The sequence below is a fragment of the Orcinus orca genome, chromosome 16 (genome assembly GCF_937001465.1).
Source record: "Orcinus orca chromosome 16, mOrcOrc1.1, whole genome shotgun sequence".
NCBI classification, from domain to species: domain Eukaryota; kingdom Metazoa; phylum Chordata; class Mammalia; order Artiodactyla; family Delphinidae; genus Orcinus; species Orcinus orca.
In genome coordinates, this window is record NC_064574.1 from 25,230,490 (window position 1) to 25,254,005 (window position 23,516).

General features: G+C 35.2%; 2 protein-coding genes across 5 annotated transcripts in view; one reads left to right on the plus strand and one right to left on the minus strand.

The window, feature by feature from the left end:
* Positions 1-23,516, plus strand: part of PXMP4 (peroxisomal membrane protein 4) — a 772,061-nt gene that overhangs the window by 17,178 nt on the left and 731,367 nt on the right. The gene's annotated exons all lie outside the window — the stretch shown is intronic.
* ITCH (itchy E3 ubiquitin protein ligase) overlaps positions 1-23,516 on the minus strand; it is a 180,536-nt gene that overhangs the window by 13,561 nt on the left and 143,459 nt on the right. For all 4 annotated transcript variants that reach the window (XM_049698921.1, XM_049698922.1, XM_004272743.4 and 1 more), the window contains 9 exons: positions 22,609-22,678; positions 17,103-17,187; positions 13,714-13,842; positions 9,446-9,518; positions 8,521-8,592; positions 5,936-6,024; positions 4,034-4,193; positions 3,595-3,728; positions 3,154-3,294 (listed from right to left, as the gene is read on the minus strand). In XM_049698921.1, the coding sequence (XP_049554878.1) occupies positions 3,154-3,294; positions 3,595-3,728; positions 4,034-4,193; positions 5,936-6,024; positions 8,521-8,592; positions 9,446-9,518; positions 13,714-13,842; positions 17,103-17,187; positions 22,609-22,678 (953 nt within the window). The remainder of the gene's footprint in view (positions 1-3,153; positions 3,295-3,594; positions 3,729-4,033; positions 4,194-5,935; positions 6,025-8,520; positions 8,593-9,445; positions 9,519-13,713; positions 13,843-17,102; positions 17,188-22,608; positions 22,679-23,516) is intronic.

Genomic DNA, 23,516 nt, shown 5'->3' on the forward strand with positions numbered 1-23,516 from the left:
AGAAAAACCCCTAGAAGAAAGAAGACAAAGAAAAGGAGCTCCCAAATCTGCACAGAAACACACTTCAACTCCTTAGCTCACTCCTAAATACACATGTCTAGGACGATGAAACTCCAAGGAACCCTGTGCAATGAACAAATGGAAAGCCAAAGATCCAACCAGAAATTTCAGCAGCCACCTAGGGCTGTAGAGACAGAATTTAAGCTTAATTCTCACAAGGTAATGGTAAAACACCTTGGGCTTTCCATTGTAAGGACTATGAACCATGTTCTAGGAATAAACATTATGTTTTAGGATTAAAAGCAAAATGGAAGTAGACTAGCTCTAGCAAGCTTCCACACAATCAATGTGATCTGTCCTTAATTTAACTGCCTGTCAAAACAAAACTCAATATTTTTCAAAGGGGGGAAAAAAAAGAACTCAGAGTCTCTACCATGTATCATCCACAATAAAAAATGACTACCTAGGCAAAGAAGCAGGAAAATGTGACCCATAAGAGAAAAAAAATCCATAGAATAAGGCCAACTGATAGCCCAATGCTGAAGTTAGTAAATACTTTCTAAAAGCTATTAAAAATGTATTAAATAATTTATAGGACAAGATGGACAAAATATATGAAGAGATAAAGATTCTCAACACAGAAACTCTTGAAAGAAGCAAATGGAAATGAAAGAATATCTGAATATCTGAAATGAAAATTTAATTGGATGAACTTAAAAGCAGTGAATTCAAACGCAGATCAATCAAAATGGCCCAAACTGAAGCACAGAGGAAATGAAAAAAATATAAACAGCATCTGGGATGATATCAAAGGTTAAATATACATGTATCCAAAGTCTCTGAAGTATGAAAGAGGGAATGAAGCAAAAGGAACATCTACAGAGAAAAAGCACAAAAATTTTCCATAACTGCTGAAATGGCATCAATCAGGAGAACATAAAAGCGCATATATACGAGGCAAAATGCTAAAAAACCTTTAGAAAATCTTTTAAAAGCCAGAGAAAAACATACATTTCATCCAGAAAACAACAGAAATAGTGGCTCACATCATCAAAAATAGAAGACAATAACGGAATGACATTATTGAAAGAAAGTGTTTAAAAAAAAAAGAGAAAAAAAACCCCTATAAACCTAGAATTCTAAATCTAGTGAACATATCCTTCAAAACTGAAGATGACATACAGATGTTTTTGGATAAAAGCTGAGAGAATTTATTGCCAGCAGGCACACACTAACAGAAATGGTGAAGGAAGTTTTTAAGGCTGAGAAATGATCCCAGATGGAAAAAATGGATCTGCAGAAAGAAATGAAGAGAACCAGAAATAGTAACGTGAGTAAATATAAAAGACTATTATTCCCTAATTTCTTTTAAAATCTACTGATTGCTTAAAGCAAGAATATAGTATTATGGGGTTATAAACATAAGAAATAAAATAACAATAGCACAAATGGCTGAAATGAGATAAACAGAATTATACTATTATGAGCCTCTTATAATGTACAAGTAGTATATTAATTATAAATTATGTTACATATATTAATGTATTAGCATAATATTAATTAAAGGTGATAAGTTAAGGATGCATATATTCATTAGAGCAGTCACTAAACTTTAAAGAGGTATACAGCTAAGAAAAAACCAAAGATATATAAAAAGAAAACTAGAAATTATTAATACAAAAGAGGACAGGAAAGGAGGAACAAAAGAAATTGGGAAATAGAAGAAACAAATAGCAAGGTGGCAGGCTTAAGTCCAATCATATCAGTAATAACATTAAATTTAAATGTATCAATTGCAACTAAAAGTAATAATTATCAGAATGGATAAAAGTAGTAAGACCTAAGAATATGCTGCTTTTAAGAAACATACTTTAAACAGAAAGACAAAGGATTGAAAATAAAGGATGGAGGAAAATATACCATGCAAATATTAATCACAAGAAATGTGGAGAGGATATGTTAATATTTAAAAAGTAGAAAAGCAGGCAAGAGATCCAGAAACTGGAACTCAAGAATCAGCAGCTATGTGAAATCTCACCCCTATCTGACTGAACTGGTGTTGAGAATATGTCAGTGAACTAATAACTCGAGACTAAAAGTGTGAACTAATGCAAAGCATAAGAGACTACACTAAGAAAACCATCTTTTTACTTAAAAATTTTACCTGATCTTCAAATATTCCCCACAAAAATATCTGCATATAAATTTGAGATTCTTTTCAATGCCATGATGTTACATGGCATAGTAGTTACAGAATTGGTATTTAAAAAAGTGATCCAGCACTGCTTCTAGCCTTAAAACTCCCACTTCTGGAGAAAAACTTAAAGTTTTATAGGACCAAAATTCTTTTCTATTACTTTATAAATCTTCATATTTCTGGTTAAATTGAAATATATCAGAAAGGGGGGCATTAAACTCATTAGCATCCACTAGACTAATTCTTTGTAAGGTTTACAGTTTGAATTAACCTGCAGGATAGTCAGTCCCTCTACCTTGCTGCCTCCACAAGAATCTGTCCTATCTCTCATGGGCTTTGCTGCCAGACTCGTTAAAAAGAAATTTAGACTGTCTACTGAATTTAGTCCTTAATTTCTTGTAATCTGGCCTCTATACCTACCATTGGGCTATAGTTCTAACTGTTCTCTTAAGGGTTATCATAACTTATTAGCCACAACATCTTCTAAAGATTCTTCATTTTCCTTGGCTTCTGAAATGCAGGACATGGCAAATGGGCTACCAATTCTGAGCTGCCTGACAGCATCACACACCATGGCAACTCTTATTTACGATTCGTGACTTGTGCTTTCCAGCCTCTGTAACTCTGCATATAACTTTTGCTCTTATTTCTACATAACTGAATCCTTCCCAACCATCAAGGCTCAAATTAAATACCATCAGATTCTTGCTCCATGATTATAGCTAGATGAAAGGATGTCTCCCATAGCACTTTTCTTGTTCCTCTCTCAATGTACTTACAAGGTATGACGTGGTGTATTGCATCCTTAATAATACATGAGTTCTCATAATAATTAGTATAAAGGCAAATATTATTTTTTGAAATACTGTCCACTAGTATTACTAAGCAATTATCAACATACTATACAGTCCAACAGAAAGGCTAAAAACTATGTCAAAAGGAGCATTCTCTCTTACCTGATATATTCCTCTTTATTTTCTTCTGTTACAAGAATATTGCCACCATTGGGTTTCAAATCATGACTCTTGATTTCACCTAAAATTTCTTTATCGACGGAAAAATACATTTCCAAACCACATTCCTCAATATTGTTTTCTCTGCCCAAATGAAAGTTAACACTGTTACACTGATTCAGTCATGTAAGAGTTTTTTTTTTTAACTAAAGGACTATGTTCTTAAATAACTATTGTTAAACTGTAACATCGGAATTAACAACAAAACTGGAACATTATGCTCTAAAATCACATTTTTGCCTAAGATATTTCTATAAAATTTATCATATTGAATAATGAGACAGGTTTAATGTAAACCATTTAAATTCAGTAAACCAATTACATGCTTACAGTCTGAATACATTACCAACACAACAATGATAAATTAAAAGGAAACAAACTTACTTAACCCAGATGAGAGAATTGTAAAATTCTGGATCAATAGATTCTAAATCCTTGAGACCAACTGGTTTGTTCAAGATACGCTTATAGAATGGCAAAGAAAAACCTGTGTCTATGAATTTCCCATGGAACAGAGCCTATGCAAGAAGAAAACAATACCATTAAAGATAATTTTATATTTTATAAGATATAAAAGATTTTATATATCTCATTGTATTTCAGAATATTTTTGTTTTTTGAATGAAGAACTCATCTAACAAACAAAACAAACTCCCCTGTCATATGATCTATTATGGAATATTTCTGGGGAAAGGGCAGATATAACAAGCCCAATCTTAGACATATCTTAATGATGAGAAAATTTCAAATGAGAAAGTTAAAGAAACAATGCTTTAGTATTGCTAAATTAGCAAAGTAAACACAGTTCTCCACTTGCACTTACCATAGCAATAAACCTGCCAATAAAACGAAAATATTTCAGGTGATCTGGATTGATGTAAGAAGCGGGGTTTATCTGCAAGCAGTAATTATCCTTCCCTGCATATTCAAACAGGCAATACATTGGGTTCAACACCTCATGTGACAAAAGAAAGAACCATTCTCTGAAATCAAAAGAAAATTTAGGATGAAAAATCTTGTAAGTAACCATACCAATAAATCAAAGAGCAGTGTTATAAAGTTCTCAGGAATCTATACTCCCCTGATGGTGATATTTCTCTAGTCACTGCTTCTGTACAAACTGCCATCTATTGTACAGAGATATTTACACACTGCATATTTCAAAGAATCTAAGACATCACTGACTTTAAAGACAACATTATTTGATGAACCACTAACAAGTTTTTTCCAATTGTAATACACATCTCAGTTTCAGAGATGTTAAAATATGAAAAATTTAGTCTTAGAATCAGTGAAATACTATACATAGGCAAGTTTAAAATTCACTGTTGACCCATGTGGTTAGAACAGCTGAAACAAGTCTAACATTATTCCATCCATTACAAAGCCCCTCAGTGATGCTCATTAAGTTCCACTGCTCTCTAAATCTTAGATAAATACGAAAAACCTTCCAATTTCACAGAGGCAATAAAGCACTTAATTCAAGCTACTCATTCATTAGGAAAATACTGAGAAGCTCTAATTCAAATGCTGTGAAAATACCAACCAACACTAACGTAAGATTATAGTTATTAACTACGTAACATGGGTGAAGGTCTGGAAGAACAGTAGGCAGAGTGAATCTGGGGCAATATATGTGGTATCAGCTCGTGCCTGAGATTTCCTTTCTTGTTGATTTATGGCCTCTGGTAGTAATCCTGCTTATACTTTAATACTGCTAGTTAATTTTCTAGTTAAGAAGGAATGATTGCCCCCCTGAATTATCTTTACCTAATACAAAATTAAATGTTTCTATTCATATTTGTTATTTACCTGTGATTACTTCATACATTTGAAATGTGAGCTTTGAAACAAAACCTAAGTAAAAATCCCTCAAATGTAGCCACCAGTTAGTGACCCCACAAAGACACAGGGTCTGAACTAGGATATTAATAAACAGTATTTCTACTCTTCACAATAATCCCAGAGAAGTAGATATGATCATTCTTATTTTACAGATGAAGATATTTGCCCCAAGCTATACTATTGAGTGCAGAAAAAGGATTCAAATCCAGTCTTGACTACAAAGTCCTTGGCTTTCCATACTGCCACCACTATGCAAATTTTTAACCTGCTATGATATACTGTTACGGAATAAGCAAAGCAATTTCCTGCTTGGGTCTATCTTCTAGGGGTTTGATTAGAAGCTCCAATATTAAGAAAGGAGAATTTATAATTTCAACTCCTATTTTATACAGCTTTCTATATTTTCAAAACATATATTAATCTCAGTTGGGAACTGAATGACTATTATCTCTATCAGGAATCTGTGATGGAGAAAGTGACCTGAACACTATAGGGCCTTGTATGTTCTGTGGAACAGATATGAGGTGGTGGACTGAGCACTGGCTTCTGGTTTGATGATGTAAAGCTTGCATCCAGGCTCTACAACTTAGTTATATGTCTTTGGTGAGTCCCTAAACCTCATTATTACCTGCAAAATTCTCTCACAGAGTTATCCTGAGGATTAAAGGAGTGATGTGGGTGAAATCAACTAGCAGTACCTTAGAAAGTGCTGAATTAATGTTTCTTGAAATTTTATAATTGCAACATTAATAAAGGTACAAAAATTTGCTACATTTCATTTTCCTGAAACAGAAAATTGAGAAAATAATACTTGCAAGCAAAGTGTAATGATACCTTTGGAGGAAAGGAACTAAGTTCTGAGTATTCATATTATCACTACCTTGCTACACCTCCATAATCTAAACCTTCTTCTCCTGGAAAAATCACCCACAAACGTCTTCGCAGATCTTGGGGACCGAAGCTCATTATCTACCAAAAAAAAAAAAAAGAAAAAAAAAGAAGAAGTAAAAGAATCAGTAAAAGTAGAAACACCTTATACCACTTACTTCCAGGTTAGAAATCTCCTGCATTACAAGTAACTTAAATTCCCCATGACATAGAATGCTGTCTGTGGTTTGGTCAACACCACACATATAGAAAATACATTAAAGTTTCATAATGTTTTATAAATTATACATATCTATATTTCTGTATACTTTATACATATATAATTTTCTTTTAAATGATCCTACTACTGACAAAGTTCCTTCTTTCTCTCATTTGCTTAGAGCAGAGTAACTGTGACCATGAGCAGAGCTTAGGTCCTTTTTGGTTTGGGTAGGTTTGGGTTTGTTTTATAGCCAAAAGGTACACATAATAACTAATTGGCTAACTTGGAAATGAAAAACAGAGGCTGCAGAGAAAATATAGTTAATTTGAAAAAACCTGGAAACCTGGAAAAACTACTCAAATTTTGTATTCTACTACAGTGGTTAATAAGATCATCTTCATATTTGAAGGACAGTACCATTATTGAGCTACAATGAAGAGGTCATTTGGGTTCTTGCTTTTTAAAAGTATTTAATTACTTGCCCAAAATTGGGCCTGTAGAAGATTACAAACATTAATTACTCTTAGGAAAAAAAATGACAGGGCCTGGAGAGAATAAAGTCCGTACAATGATTCTATTTCATGAAAGGATAAGAATGAACAATCACATTTAAATATCCAGAGAGGCTCAGTAAGTGACCTGCTTATGCTAGGGCTCTCTCAGTTCCCACACTTTCATGAATTCATATCCCACTCAAACAAGAAAATGCCAGATGTAACAAAAAATTCAATGCTTATGACAAGTATTCCACAACACTACAGGCTAGAAATATAGCAATGCAAATGAGAAATGTTATAAGTTAAAATTATCCTTTCTGTTCATTTCTTGTTCCTTCTGGCTATTCCTTGTCCCTGTGGCTGCTCCCCAAACCGTAGGGCTGTCCCTGATCTCGCTTGCTGTCCCCCCAGAAAAAAATACCTTGAAATAATACCTTTTAACAAATGCCAGTATGAAGGAAAAAAAGAAATGTTTCTCCTGCAATTTCCCCCATAAGCAGTTGTGCTGTGTCAAGAAAAACACTTACTACCCCAAACAACTTTATCCAAATGCTATGAAGAAAATCTGATGCTAATTTTGCTATACGTCACTCTTCCAAAGCGATCAAAATTTTCTCTTTTTATTTCACATTTATTGGATGGATGTAGAGTTTAGGGTGACGAGTTTTAAAAACTGTTTTAGCATCATCTGGTCTGTCATTCTGCGAAAGTCTCTAGGTATCAATAGCTAAAGGGACATTTACTCATGTTCACATCTTTTCAGCACTGCTATTGGCAAGTTATGTTCCAAGAAACTGGCCCACCAGAGACTGACTACTCAGTGACTGCATACTGGTTACGAACATGAAAATAAGGAATAGGTAATCACAGGGTAGAGAATGGCCTTGGAGCCTTGCTTACATCAGATCAAGAGAATGACTCATAATTCTCTAAGTGGCCTTAGTCAAGCTCTGCTCCTAAAAAAATATCTGCTCCTACTTAGCAGGATGCCAACTGGCATTTCCCTTCAATGTTAATAACTGAGGTTCCATTAGTAAAGAATATATATAATTGTTTCTGAAAGTAAGTAGACAGCTATTGTCAACTATCTCAGACAATCTCTTTTTCCTTTACATTCGGTTTAGCACTTCTCAAAGCTGTAGCTACCAAAATTATCATAAGGGTTTGATAATAAAGAATCACAACCACATGTGGCCATAAAACAAGGACGAACTGGATGTTTGCATATTAAGACATTTTTTTCCACTGGTCATTTTAATATATCAAAATCACTTAATACTTAGCTGTAGTTGGTTGGTAAACAAAGTTGTAAAATAAAGGTAAGTAGTAAATTAACTCAGGTTCTGAGGACAGCTAAAACATTTGTTGACTACTCCTGAAAACATTATTTTTAGATATTGTCATCAATGACCAATTACATTTTTTACTACATAAAAAATTCTTTAAATTATAGGAGTAAATATGCTTATTATAAAAATGCAAGCAATACAGAAGTTTAAAAACAAAGTCTTCTCCTCTCTTTTTCTATCTGTATCCAGTATGTTCATATAGTACTTCCAGACTTTTGTCTACCAAAAGCCTATTTTTTTACTTAAATATCTATTTCACATCAAACACGGAGCTTAGAAATGGAAACCTGAAACAAATACTAAGTTACTCTGACACTTCAAAAGCACAGAACATACACATACACAAAACACACACACAAAGCTATCTGCATTTTCCGCAATTTTAAGTACTAAGGTAGCTGGCAATGAGATTAGACTTAAAAAATTCAAGGACTCCATCTCAAAAAGTTCCAAAGTGTTTGAACTGCTAGCACCAAAAGGTTTTGGGCTGGAAGCCAGGGGGAAAACCATTAAGTGGATGAAACAGTACCTGCTGAAAGGAATCCTCAAACAATGTTTTTCTTGTCACTGTAATCTTTATGTGCTGTGGCATGGCCAGTTGCTGAAATATAAGAATGTCTTAAGTCAACTCTCACCATTAAAATGGCCTATCAAAAAACCAAAAGGGTAAAATTTTACTTACTTTTTTGCTTACAGTAACAAGCAGACTATGAATATGAACTTTTATTTAATAATGTTTAACCATGCATTTGTGAGTATTCATGCTAATTATAGATCATCTGATACATAAGAAACAGAAGAAAGCAAGATGTCGTATGCACAGTGATTACTTAATGAGTCAAACAAATCTTTACTTAAATTTTCTAAAAGCTAATTCAAATTCTTTTTGCTTGCACAGGCCCAGTACAAGAGTTTGAAGTTTAAAAATGTTCATCATAGTAACACTTTGACTAGTACATTAATTTTATTTAGACCCCATAAAGAAATCATTAATTCAGTAAACATTTATAATACATCAGAAATAACTGATCACATCTGTTAAACATACTCTGAATATAACCATATATATGTACTAATGTATCTATCAAAGTGATACATATGTACGGATCTATCAACGTCATTTATATCAAATGCTAGATATGAAAGGAGCTGGTTATAATTTACATATCAGAAATGTTTTAACTCATTTGTTTTAAGATTTCTTCAATCTGAAAATAATGAGTACTGGAATGAGTAGCAATGTTTCCTTATTCAAATGGTTTCAAATTTATTCTTCCGGACAACAGAAGCCATAAATTATCTAAGGGATAAATCTATTTCTTTGACCTAAAAATAGGAGAAAAATTCCAATGCTTCCATTTTACCTCTTTTTCTACAGGTTAATTATTTTCACAATCACTGACTGTGTAAGCAACATAATAAAAGGAGTACAGAAATACAGTCCCAATACTAACCTGACACCAGAACCGGAAATACTGAACCTTTGCCTTGAAGTCCCGTACATAGGCTATCTGGGGTCCATTGTCTCTGAGGAAGAATGTTAATATGACATATATAGTTTCTTGTAAGATAAAATATTGAAGGAAAGCACAATACCACACTCCCTAAGAACTCAGTAGTCAAATACAAAAATGCCCTAGTACAGCATACTCCTAATACCATCTTTAAAATAAAAAAAAAAAGTCCCATGACTATTTTTAAGTAAGAAACAGAAATAAACTTTGATCTTTTTAAAGCCCCTGTTGTGAGATTCTCTCTTATATACAGCCAAATATAACAGGACTAGGTAAAGGAGGTTCTGTCTGAGAACGGTGTCTATTCCTGAATCCATTCTCTCCTTTGACCTTAACAGAGTCTTGAGATTTACTTGGGCAGACTACATTTCCCAGTTTTTCTCCTTTTTTCTCTCAAGTTTACTAGGGTTTACCAATATTATTAAATTTTTGAAGACCCAACTTGTAGCTTTGATTTTTCTGTTCTCTCATTTCCATTTCATTGATTTCTGCTTTTATGCATATTTTGTATTTAATTACCTTTTCTATTTCTAGCTTCTTAAGGTGGAAGCAGTGATCAATGATTTTACACCCTATTTTCTAATCTAGTCCTCTAAAGCAATTAAGTCTTCCTCCAAGACTACTTTTGTTAAATCCCACAAATTGTGATGTTTTGCTTTTATTATCATAAAGTAAAAAAAATTTCCTTATTTCTAGTGAGCCAGTTCTTTGAGCCATGGATTATTCAGTAGTGTGCTATTTAAGTCCCACTGGACTATTTTTTAATGATGGAGAGAAATATACTTCTGTTTCATACAAGCCTCTATTGTTTTGGGGTTTTCTGCTATATGTGCCCAAACTTAATTGTAACTAAGATTAATGATACAACAGTATCTGTTTGTAATTTATTACATATCTAATTTCATTAATACCTAATTGGCCTGAATTCCTAGTTTGTTTGAAACATGAAAGTTTAGTTTTATATTTTCTGCATATTAAAAAAAAGTAACGACGGGCTTCCCTGGTGGCGCAGTGGTTGAGAGTCCGCCTGCCGATGCAGGGGACACTGGTTCGTGCCCCGGTCTGGGAAGATCCCGCATGCCGCGGAGCGGCTAGGCCCGTGAGCCATGACCGCTGAGCCTGCGCTCCGCAACGGGAGAAGCCGCAACAGTGAGAGGCCCACGTACCACAAAAAAAAAAAAAAGAAAAAAAAAAAAGAACGAGAGGTCAGCAATGTCCTGAAATTAAAGCCAGACAAAGGTGCTACATGAAAACAAAACTGCATTGTACAACTGAAACAATACTGTATGTCGAGTACAACTTAATTAAAATAAAAAAATTAAAAAGTATGTTTATAATGTGCTTAACAAAATTAAAAAGAGAAAAACTACAGACCAATCTCTCTTATGAACATAGATGCAAGAATCCTAAAAAAAAATACTAGTAAATTCAATTCAGGAGTATATTAAAAGGATTAACATTTTAATCCTTTTGACCAAGTGGAATTTATCTCTGGAATGCAAGGATGATTTAACATATGAAAAGTCAACGCAGTACACCACACATTAATAAGGGGAAAAAAACCACACAATCATCTCAAATGATGCAAAAAAGCATTCAACAAAATTCAATATCCTTTTATGATAAAAAAGCATTCAACAAACTAGAAGGAAACCAACTCAACATAATAAGAGCTATATATGAAAATCCCACAGCTCACATCACATTCAATGGTGGAAGAATGAAAGCTTTCCCTCTAAGATCTGGAACAAGGCAAGGTTGCCTGCTTTCATCACTTCTATTCAACACAGTATGGGAAGTTCTAGCCAGAGCAATTAGGCAAGAAAAAGACAAGGCATTCAAATTGGAAAGGAAGAAGAAAACATTTCTGTTTGAAGATGATATGATCTTATATATAAAAAACCCTAAAGACTCCAGACGAAAAAACCTGTTAGCACTAAGTAAATTCAACAAAGTAGAACACAAAACATACAAACATCAGTTGTATTCCTATATACTAACAATCAACAATCTGAAAAGGAAATTTTACAAAACAATTCCGTTTACAAATAGCATCAAAAACAGTAAAACACTTAGGAATCAATTTAACCAACAGGGTAAAAGACTTGCACAATGAAAACTATAGAACATTGCTGGAAGAAAATAAAGAAGACAAATAAATGTAAAGACAGCTTATGTTCATGGATTAGAAGACTTAATATTGTTAAGATGTCAACACTAACCAAAGAAAACTTCAATGCAATCCTTATCAAAATCCCAATGTCTTTGTTTGTTTTTTTTTTTGCAGAAATAGAAAAACCCATACTAAGGTTCATATGGAATCTCAAAAGGACCCTGAAAAGCCAAAACAATCTCAAAAAAGAACAAAGTTGGAGGATTCACATTTCCTGATTTCAAAATTTAGTAAAAGCTACAGCAGTCAAAACAGTGTGGTGCTGGAATAAACACAGACATACAGAAAAATAGAACAGAAAGGCCAGGAATCAACCTTCACATATATGGTCAAATAGTTTTTGACAAGGGTGCCAAGACCACTAAACAAAATGGTGCTGGCAAAACTGGATATCCACTTGCAAAAGAGTGGAGTTGAACCCTTACTAAAACCATTTACAAAAATTAACTGAAAATGAATCCAAGGTCTAAATGTAAGAGCTAAAGCTATGAAATGCTTAGGAAATACACAGAATGGGAGAAAGTATTTGCAAATGACATATGTGATAGGGATTAATATCCAGAATATACAGAGAACTTCTAAAGCTCAACAAAAAACAACCTGATTCAAAACTGGGCAAAGAACTGAAACAGACATTTGTTCTAAGATACAAAAAATGGTCAGTAAGCACATGAAAAGATGCTTAACATCATGAATCATTAGAGAAATACAAACCACAATGAGATACCATTTCATACTAATTAGGATGGCATTACACACACCCAAACACACACACACACACAGAGTAACAACTGTTGGCATGGATGTGGAAAAACTGGAACCCATGTGCTCTATCAGTGAGAACATAAAGCGGTACATTCGCTGTGGAAAACAGTATGGCAACGTCACAAAAAAACCCACAGAATTGTCATTTGACTCAACAATTCTAATTATGAATATATATGCAAAAGAACTGAAAGCAAGAACTTGAACAGATATTTGTACCCTCATGTTCACAGCATCATTCACAATAGCTGAAAGGTGGAAACAACTCAAATGTCCATGAACCACATGTATACACAAAATGTGGTAATACATAAAATGCAATATTATTCAGTCTTAAAAAGAAATGAGGGCTTCCCTGGCGGCGCAGTGGTTGAGAGTCCGCCTGCCGATACAGGGGACACGGGTTCGTGCCCTGGTCCGGGAAGATCCCGCATGCCGCGGAGCGGCTAGGCCCGTGAGCCATGGCCGCTGAGCCTGCACGTCCGGAGCCTGTGCTCCGCAGCGGGAGAGGCCACAACAGTGAGAGGCCTGCGTACCGCCAAAAAAAAAACAAAAAAAGAAATGAAATTCTGATACAAGCTAAAACATGGATGAGCCTTGGAAACATGATGCTAAGTGAAATTAGCCAGTCACAAAGGACAAACATTGTATGATTAGTCAAATTCAGAAACAGAAGGTAGAACAGTACTTATCAGGGACTGGGGGAGAAGGGAGACTGGAGAGTTACAGTTTACTGGGTACAGAGTTTCAGTATAGGATAATAAAAAAGTGTTAGAGATGGATCGTGGTGATGGGTGCACAGCAATAAGTGTACTTAACACCACTAAGATATAAACCTAAAATGGTCAACTTTGTTATGTCTATTTGACCATAATTTAAAAAATAAAAAACCCTAAACAAAACATATTAAGCAAATCAACGAAACACAGTTACTTTTCAAAAATGGAAAAGAAAAAGTAATGGGAGTTTTCAAGTTAAAAGGTGATAGAAATGAAAGAAAGTAGGTATCAGAAATCAGGGATTAATTGGTGAGCAGTACTGTACTGATAATTTCTAAACACTCTCATTTAATGCTGTGAATAGATGATAACAAATATGGAAAGTCTCTAGGAGAAAATATTTAAGAAGCTAATGGAAATACAAAACATTTAGTGATCAGAGACCTACAGGCAAGCCACCTCAAGAAATAGCACTCTTTGGTAATTGAGATCTTTATATAAAAATCTTAGGAATCAGTTTTACTTTTAATCAAAACATTTAGAAAACTTACAAGGCAGATTTTCCAGTGCGGGGATCTATATAGGTGGTTGTTCTTCTATTGTGGTCCACAAAATATGGAATTCCATCTACTGTGAACCTCATTTCCCAGCCTTCAGGTAAGGGCTTTTCATTTAATTGACTATATAAAACACAGAAACATATATAAACAAAAAATGTTAAAGAGTTCCTTGTTTGCCAAGTACAGAAACTAAAAATACCCATAAAGGCGGTAGAAATCTTCTAGAAAACCATTTAGTCCAGTATTTTCCACCTGTTTACTAAAATCCTACAAGCATGTTAAACATGTCAACAGGCCCGTCAACCATCAGTCATTCATCTCTCTTTTAAACTTTCGTAACAGCAGTCTAACTGGTTTTGCTGCCTCTAGTCTCACTCTGGTCCTGTACTCATATTTCACGTTGCTGACAGAGTACTAAAACGGAGATCTGAACAAATTCTTTCTCTTCTAAAAGTGATATCACTATTCACCACTAACCAATTATAAGACATAAACTCCTCCATTTGGCCCTCACTCTGTCTTGATACTCTGCCCTCTATGTTTCCTTTCAGTTTTACCTCTGCACTCTACCTCCAACTCCCTTCCATGAACCCTGTGTAGTGTACGCCTACTCACCATTTCCCTAAACAAGACATGGTCTGTCAAACCTCCAAGTGAAGCCCTTCCCCTTGGCCAGAATCTCTATTTTTCCTATTAAGGCAACTCAAATGTTCTTAATGGAGTATTCCTACACACTTCCTTAATACCTATCTTTAGACCTTGCTTAATCTGTCTAAACTTCAGTGTTCTAAGTTTCATCCATATTTTCCAGTTCATTTTTCTCTATTCTACAGTTTCATTTTTCTCATCTGGTGGGTTTGGTGAGAAGGCAAAGCAATGGAAATGTTCAAGTTCACAACAGAAAGGAAGAAAAGGAGGGGTTAGAGGCATTTAATCTCACTGTTTTAGAGAGCCACTACTGCTGACAGGAGTGTCACTTTCCTCAAGTGTACTTCAGAAGAACAAAAGGCTTAGAACCATTGCCTAGAACAGTACTTTGTGAACTATGTCAAAAAGTTAAGATCATTTAACTATATTTACAGAACTAAATACAAATGTCAGACAAAAAAGACTACTAAAAATTTAAGAAGATAACACTTCTCATTTGTTGTAATCATATTTGCAAGATGGGCTCAGTAACAAGTTGTTTTCTTGAAAACAAATTGGATAGAACTGGGTCGTTTGTATTATTTATAAAAATATGATTCTAACTTTAGCTCTGAAACTTTAAATATGATTCTAACTTTAGCTCTGAAACTTTAAAGCAAATTACAGAAAGGTGACATGGTCTATTCTATCCTTAGTGACAGAATTTTAAAGAGAAATTAGAAATGTTACCTATGAAATTCTTAATTATTCCTTTTTAAGAAATTGAAAATATTTAAGTTAAATACCATAACTCCATAAAATGTTGTGATTTGCTGGTACCCAGAAATAGATTTTAAATTTAAAGCACACCTTTAAAATAGAGGTTCTTAAAACCCTGACCTATGGTAGTTGTGAAGATTTAATCACGCCCAAACAGAGGTCAGACCTCTGCCCTCAGCTACTGGGAGATGATCTCTAGGCCTCTGGAATGTCCTGCCTGTCAAGTGTATCTCTGTTTGCTTAGGGGCTTCGAACACCAGACCGTCAATCATGTGATTTATGAGGGAGGCTTTGGAATATGCCATATCAGCTCTAACCTCTGGAGTAACTAGACACTATAGGTATTAGCCCAAACTGTGGGGAAGAGCTGGAAACTAAAGGTTAGCTATGCAGGCAGTACATGATGGAGCCCCAATAAAAACTCTGGATACTAGAGACTAGGGTGAGATTCCCTGGTTGGCAATACTCAACACATACTGTTCCACATCAATTCTGGGCATTTGCAACCCTCTCACATTCTGCCCTATACACCTCTTCCTTCTGTTGGTTCTAGTTTGTATCCTTTCCCTGTAATAAAGGAGGCTGTGAGTATAAGAGGTTTCAGAGAGTTCTAGTCTCTCTAGTGAGTTATTGAACCTGAAAGTGGTTGGGTAGACACCCTAAATTTGTAGTCAGTCAGTTTGAAGTGAGAGTAGTCTTGGAGACCTCCCAGCTTGTGCCTGATGTCTTAAGTGAGGTCAATTTTGTGGGGACTGTGCCTTCTGACTATATAGCTTACCAAATTCCCTGCAGAATGGAACCCTCTGGAAATCTGATAAACACACAGCATTACATATTGTTATGGGCTGAATTGTGTCAACCCACAAATTCTTCTGCTGAAATCCTAACCCTCAGTACCTCAGAATGCGATCTTATTTGGAAACAGGGTTATTAAAGATGTAATTAGATGAGATCATGCTGGAATAAGGTGGGCCACTAATCCAATATGATCGATGTCCTTATTAAAGGGGGAAATTTGGACCTTGAGACATGCATACAGGAAGAATGCCACTGGAGTTACGCTGCACAAGCCAAGGAACTATCAAAGACAGAAGAGAGACCTGGAACACATCCTTTCCTAGTGCCTTCAGAGGGAGCACAGCTCTGCTGACACCTTGACCTTGAACTTCTATCTAGCTTCCTAAAATATGTATAAGACAAGTTTCTGTTGTTTAAGTCACTCAGTTTGTGGTACTTTGTTAAAGCAGCTCTAGCAAACTAATACATACACTATCACATAATGTTATAAAGAAAAACAATTACATATACATAATAAATATTAAAAAGATAAACTTGTAATAAATAATATATCTCTTTAGTGGCTTATTAACTAGCAAGTTCTTGTAATGATGTGTGTAAACAATATTTTGAGATATCTGCAACAACTGCAGAAAGATATTAAAAACCTGTGATTTCTACTGGTGGCAAAGTCCTAGGCATTGTTAGTTCTAATATTATGGTTGTGGCCTACAATCATAATGGAAAGAACACTCAGTTTCAGGTAAAGGTTACTGAAAATGAATATGTATTTTTCCCCTCTAAGTCACATACTCCCTGAATTCTATCCAGAGATGTCAGGTTGCAAAACCCCACTTTAGAATTAGTAATCTGGTCTTACTAACAACAAACAGGTATTTTTTTGGGGAAAACAAACACAGACACACACAGACACACACAGACACACACACACACACACACACACACACACACACACACACATTCATATATACCAGTGAGGTATTTTTCCCCCCTGTACTCTCAAGAAACCCACATTCATTATATGGAAGTAATAGTGTAGTTTTTTCTCTTAAGTATATGGGTAATTAAGGCCTTTGGGGAAAGAATATGTAGGTTTGATATTTTTCATAACTGAGTTGGAAATAGGGTACAATCTTTAAGAAGTTATCTATACACTAATAACTGCAAGTTCTTACCCTTGATTTCTGGGGTCTTCCCATTGTGTAATACGAGTATTGTGGTTGACAAAATATACTCTGCCATTGCTGTCCGTTCTCTTCTCTTTAAAACAAATGAAAAAAGGCAAAGCATTAGAGTTGGCATAGTCTTCTTCCTCAAATTAAAATAAGATGAGCTGATTTTGCCCATTTCTCACTGCTGTTGATTTTGTAGTTTTTAAATCACAACTTTAAAGGTTTAATTTATTCTCTCACTATTAAATCCACATACTTACTCAAGTTATAAAATATCATTTTATCCTAAAACAGGGGTCCCCAACCCCTGGGTCCTCGGCCTGTTAGGAAGAGGTGAGCAGAGGGTGAGCAAGCGAAGCTTCGTCTGCTGCTCCCCACTGCTTGCTGGCTCGCATGACCACATGAACCATTCCCCATCACCACCACCCCTGCCCCCACCTTGGAAAAACTGTCTTCCACAAAACCGGTCCCTGGTGCTGTCCTAGAAACTAAACAGACATAATTCACAATGTCCTGCCCGTAGGACCTTTCTGTTCAATCCAACCAGCAGCAAGAATAATTAACTGTTTTAACTCTGCATATATGACCTCATTTTAACCTTAAAAGTCCCACAGAGTAGGTAGTTTTCGTTTATTTTGAAGATATGGTAACTCAGATCTGCCCCAAATTTCAGAATTAAGTAGCAGCTAGAGGATGGAAACTGACGTCTGCATTCAGAGATTTTTTTTCATATCACACCATCTCAATTCTTAAAATACAATGGGGGGATATAACTTAATTGTTTCTTTGCTATATGCTAGGCATTATTCAACTAGAAAAGACAGTTTCAAAATATATCCTGTTTCTTAATACAACCAGTTTCCAAATCCTAAATATCTATAGTAACTTTTTACACAAGGGTTGGGCAGAAGGGCTCGGCTCTTTAATTTACTGTATCTGAAGCAGCTGCTTGTTTACCCACCTGCCTCTTGCTTTAGAATTCTCCTTTTTCTTATACCCATTCTACACAATTTGCCCCGCTTCTTTGAGATTTCTCATTAAGGTTTACAAGATGTGTGGATATTATTTTCTCTTTTAATAACCAAATTAGGTTTGAAATTTTAATATTAATACTAGTTCTGTTGTTTTGAACTATTGACTTCTTTGATCCATTACAAATTAATTCTTCAAAAGAACGGTCTCTTCCAGTGTCTGAATCTTTTAAATTTGGCCAAAATGTCTAAAAATGAAAACTGAAGTATTCAATAGTATGAAATGGATTCCCACATTTTACAAAGCATGGTTATCTTAAAATTAGCAATTTTCAAAAAAAAAAAATTTAAGCTTAACTCCATGGTGATAAAGCCAATTTTTATTTCCTATGGTTTGAACGTTCATATGTTTTTCAAACAACATTTATTTAGATCCTTTGGATCTTTCTTTAAGCAAGATATTGCAGAATGAGTATTAGGCCAAATTATATAGCCTCGTAAAGTTAGTGTTTGGTAACTTTTAACTTATCTCCAGGACTGACTCCATGATCGCAAGTAGCAGTGATGATACTGGGGCAGGGGGTCGGGGTTGGGGTGGAGGTGGCACAGAAGGGATATATTGGTATCATGAATCTGCTCCTGACATCTCAGGTAGTTTCTATATCAGCTGACCTAAGATGGAAATAGAACTTCTAGAGTGTATTACATACAGAAAATGGACTCTGCATCTTCTGCCACAACCTGAATAATAAAAATGGCTTTGCCGGTCATGGAACCTTGAGTGTGGAAACATGTAACCAACTTTAAGAGCTGTCTCTGAGGCAAAAAGAAGCACCCACAGTGCTACACAGTTGTAGCTACATAATAACAAAATAAGTTAATGTTCTTGGCAGTCAAATTTAAATTTTTAAATACACTTACAGAATTAATAAATTTCTTGTGTACAAGTAATTTTTATGTAACTTTTATAATCTAAAATTAATATCCTAAGTGCATAGTTGAGCGTATATTCACCTTTTAACTGCCACGTAAGTTCAGATTTCAGGGCCAGATATTCTCTCTTCAAAAAGCTAACATGAACAGAGTCACTGCCTGGGTTCTCCAAGGGTTCTGAAGTCTGAGCACCCTGCCAACCATATCAGAGCTGATGAGGTCAGTTAGCTGACCTCAGCTAAGAACACCCTCTTCTTACCCATGGTCAGTGTTTACTGAATGGTGGCATGAAGCTAGGGATGGCATGGAGCTATTCCTTTTTCCTTTCCTTCCAGATGAACAGATTTAAGGCTTTGGTGTAATTTTGCCTTATTCCTGAACTTGTTTTGTGTGCTTTGGTTTTATCATTTTTAAATGTCTTTTTTTTTAAAAAAAAAATTATTTATTTAGACTGCACTGGGTCTTAGTTGTGGCACACAGGATCTTCATTGCAGCGTGCAGGCTCTTTAGCTGTGGCATGCAGACTTCTTAGTTACGGCATACAAACTCTCAGCTGCGGCATGCATGTGGGATCTAGTTTCCTGACCAGGGATCGAACCCCAGCCCCCTGCACTGAGAGCACAGAGTCTTACCCACTGGACCACCAAGAAGTCCCTCATTTTTAACTTTTAACTAAGCAGATTTTCTTTTCAGTGAAAAACATATGTTTGACATTTTAAATATTTAGTTTGTGCACTTAGATTATAGCTCACACACTTTGTAGTTGTGATTTTACTAGGTAGGCTTTCTAAATAAAAGCTTAGAAACATTTTTAAAACAAAAAACCAACAAAACAAAAAAAAGCTAACATGAGGTAAGATAAAGTTAATAGAAAACTTATTTCTATGTTTGTTCTAAGTATATAGTACTGATAAAAGCATTTCTTGGAAGAGGCTGTGAAAAACAAAATTTCAAAGGTGATGCGCTTGCAAACTGAAGGCTCACCTGCTTAGTGAGAAGTACTGTGACTACAGAGCTGATTTCTTACTTCGTTCAAAAAATCACATGGTAAACAACTCCTAAATAACTGAACACCAAGCCTGAATGCACATCAAACCACTTCCTGACTTGATGAATAAAACACTGAAAAACAGAAACTTCTTGTTGTTCTATGTATTCTTTCATAGCAACTCTGAAAATGAGAAAATAGCTTTATACTTGATGGGTAAACCCTCTACACAAAGCCCTATTAGACATATTGTTGAACCAAAAGCATTCTTTGTTCTCCAGCCTCTATAGTTTGCATGTGTTAAAAATTCTTCACTGTCAGCTTGTAAGGTAGTAATGTCTAGTCCTAGCATACAGAAGTCTGAAAGGGTGAAGAAGGTGGATACATGGTGTCACAAAAATAATGCTAACAACTTTAGAACATCAACACAGGCTGTAAACTGGGATTTTATTTCCTGGATCAATGCTGAGGGTCTACTGGGTGGTTCTCATTTGTGATAGTACCAGTGCTGTCACTGGCTCAATAAATAATGCATATGCCCCAAAGGCAGAGAATCATAAAGCAGTAATCAGTCTAAATAATAGGATGATCGTGAACTCATTTAAGAAGGGGGAGGGGTTGCACTTCAACTTCAGGAGTATGAAACCTAAAAATAAGCAGAATGTAAAATAACCAAGGCAAAATTCTGATAACATACATAAGCTGGAACTGGGCCTCTAGAGGCAGTATTTTATGGAGGTGGTGTTGGCTAAAGTAAAAATGAGAAATACTGATGTTGAGGATAATAATAAATACAGAAGACAAGGACCAGATTTGCAAGAAAAGCTTTACAAATAAAGGCAACATAGCCTGCAATTCATGCTTCTTTGAGCGAGAAACAATTTTTTGTAACAGCTGCCCTGGAGAAGGAGCAAAATAGTTTGTGTTTCTAACAAAAGCCAATCAGGTCATGGTTTTTCTGCACTAAAATTAAGAGGATGAATACACGACCTACAGGTATATCGTTTCTCCTCTGTAACACAAACATAAAACATCTCTAGAAATAAAGCTGAGAAGACCATCCCTGTCTGGGAATGCAACCAAGCAGGTCTAGTTCAATATGCCTCAAAAGAACAACATCCCTTCTTCTGAAGTACTTCATACCAATAATAAACTGTCCATTACAAGGCTCCCACAGATCCAAAAGACTCCTTACTAAACTACCAGACACTGGTAAAGACAGAAATTCACAACTTTCATATGCCTTCCCTTTGCTACAAGCTAGTGACAATAACAGTTATAACTATGAACTATTATATCTTTTTACTTCTTTGACTCCTAGGAATGCTAGGGATAAATATCTTTAAGGGCAATGGGGTAACTGAAAAGCAGGCTTACATAGCCAGTATCATTTATTGCCCAGATTCATGTGACACTGACATCAATTTTTTCCCCTCCATTCCTAAATAAAGTAACGCTAGAGCAATCTATCTGAGAAACTGATGTTTCCCAACAAGACTATCTAGAAATATCACTTTCTGAAATATCTGCAGCTCCTGAAGATAAAACTTCAACTGGTTCCATAAATGGCTTTACTTTGCTGTTTTGCACTTTCTATATTCTCTTTCTCTTCCGTGCAAAACTGTTTCTATATTGCCGTGTTTACTCTGGAAACTCGCTACAGCTCTATGACTTATATAATGGATATAAAATAATCTGGTAGGGCAGGCTCATCTTAAAGTCTATAAAAAGTTTTAATAACTAAGATACTTGATAACAGAGCATGCTCATGCAGGACACAGTCACCACCCCAATATGTTCCCCCTTCCACTGTTCTTTCAGATAACATCAACTCAATCAACCTCTGAACTGTGTTTTCGAAGCACCAATATGATCAAAATATCTTTAAAGCTTTTTATTTTGAAATAAGTATTACAGCATACTGCAAAAATCGTTCAAAGAATCTCATATACCCCCTTCAACCAGTTTCCTCCAATGGTGACATTTTATGTAGCTATAGCACAATATCAAAATCAGAAAATTGACACTGGTACATTACTGCTGACTACGAACTTTATTCAATTTTCACTCATTTTTAAAGTTTGAATTCATTTATGTAAACATACAGTTCTATGCACTTTTATTTCATGTACAGATTTGTGTAATCACCACCACGGTCAAGATATAGAACTGTTCCACCACTACATAAGAACCACTTACGTTACCTCCTATGTTTGTAACCACCTACCAGTGGCTCTGTCTCCTGGCAACTACTAATCTATTTCTCATCTCTATAGTTTTGTCATTTCAAGAATGTTATATAAATTGAATAACACAGTATACAATATTTTGAAATGGATTTTTTTCACTAAGCATAATGCCCTTGAGGTCCATCCAGACTTTCATGTGTATCATAATCCATTTCTTCTCATGCTGAGTGGGCAAAATATTTTTATATTTTAGAAGAGTAACTTAGAACTTTTGGGAAATCAAATGCCTATTTGGCACTCTGAATTAAACCAGCACACCCCAAAAGCTTTCCAGATATTCACTCAAGCAAGCGCAGAGTATATCATCCATCCATAAATACCTAATTGTTAAAATAACTGAATTCAATTTAAAAATCCATGTGACTTACCCCATCCAGGTGGCAGGGGACCCAGGGGATCAAATTCTTTATTTTGTGATGTAGCAAACAAGTCTTGATTCTAAAAAGAACAACCCCCAAAATGGTGAAATAATGAACAACTTAAACAGATAACTTGAGAGCAGGCTTATGAATTCTGATATGCCTTTCCCTGGCCATGTGCAACATAACATACTCTTACAGAGTTCACATCTTAGAGAAGTATGACAAGGTCAAGAATAAAAGCCAATGTACTCTCATGAAGAAAAAAACTTTGTCAACATTATTTAACATTTGAAACTATTTGAAATTCAAATATTACAAGTAATTTTACATCCAAATGACCATTTTTTCCCCTTCTTTAGCTCCAAATCAGTAAATTAGAGAAATACATAAATCTCCCAAGAGTTACTTATAAATAACAGTACTCAGAGTCATCAGCTGGCTAAGAAAAATTTTGTATTTATAACTCAAAAATAGAGGATCATATACAGGACATGGTATATACAAAGAATTGTGAGAAGAGAGTTGGGGGAGCAGGAAGAACAGGCTGTCAGATGAGTAAAAGAAAAGAATTCCAGTTGGAAGGAGATGACAAGCCTAGAACTGTATAGAAGACTTCTTAAATTTGTTTGAAATTATCACACTGGTGGAGAGAGAGGTTTGGTTAGATAAAAGGAAAGTAGGAGTCAACCACTGGAAAAAGAGAAGCAGAAGTCATACTGAGTGTGTAGTGTGAAGGGTTAATGACTGTGTTTTAGTTTAAATGTATAATGAAGTGGGGGATACTTTGTGGTCTTTCAGTAAGATGTGGTTAAGCCCTTTCTCCTTTAAGTAAGATAAGGCAAATAAATAATAGACTAACTGCTTCAAAAAAAAAATATGGAAAAAAAACTCACAAGTAAAATAAGACAGTGCAC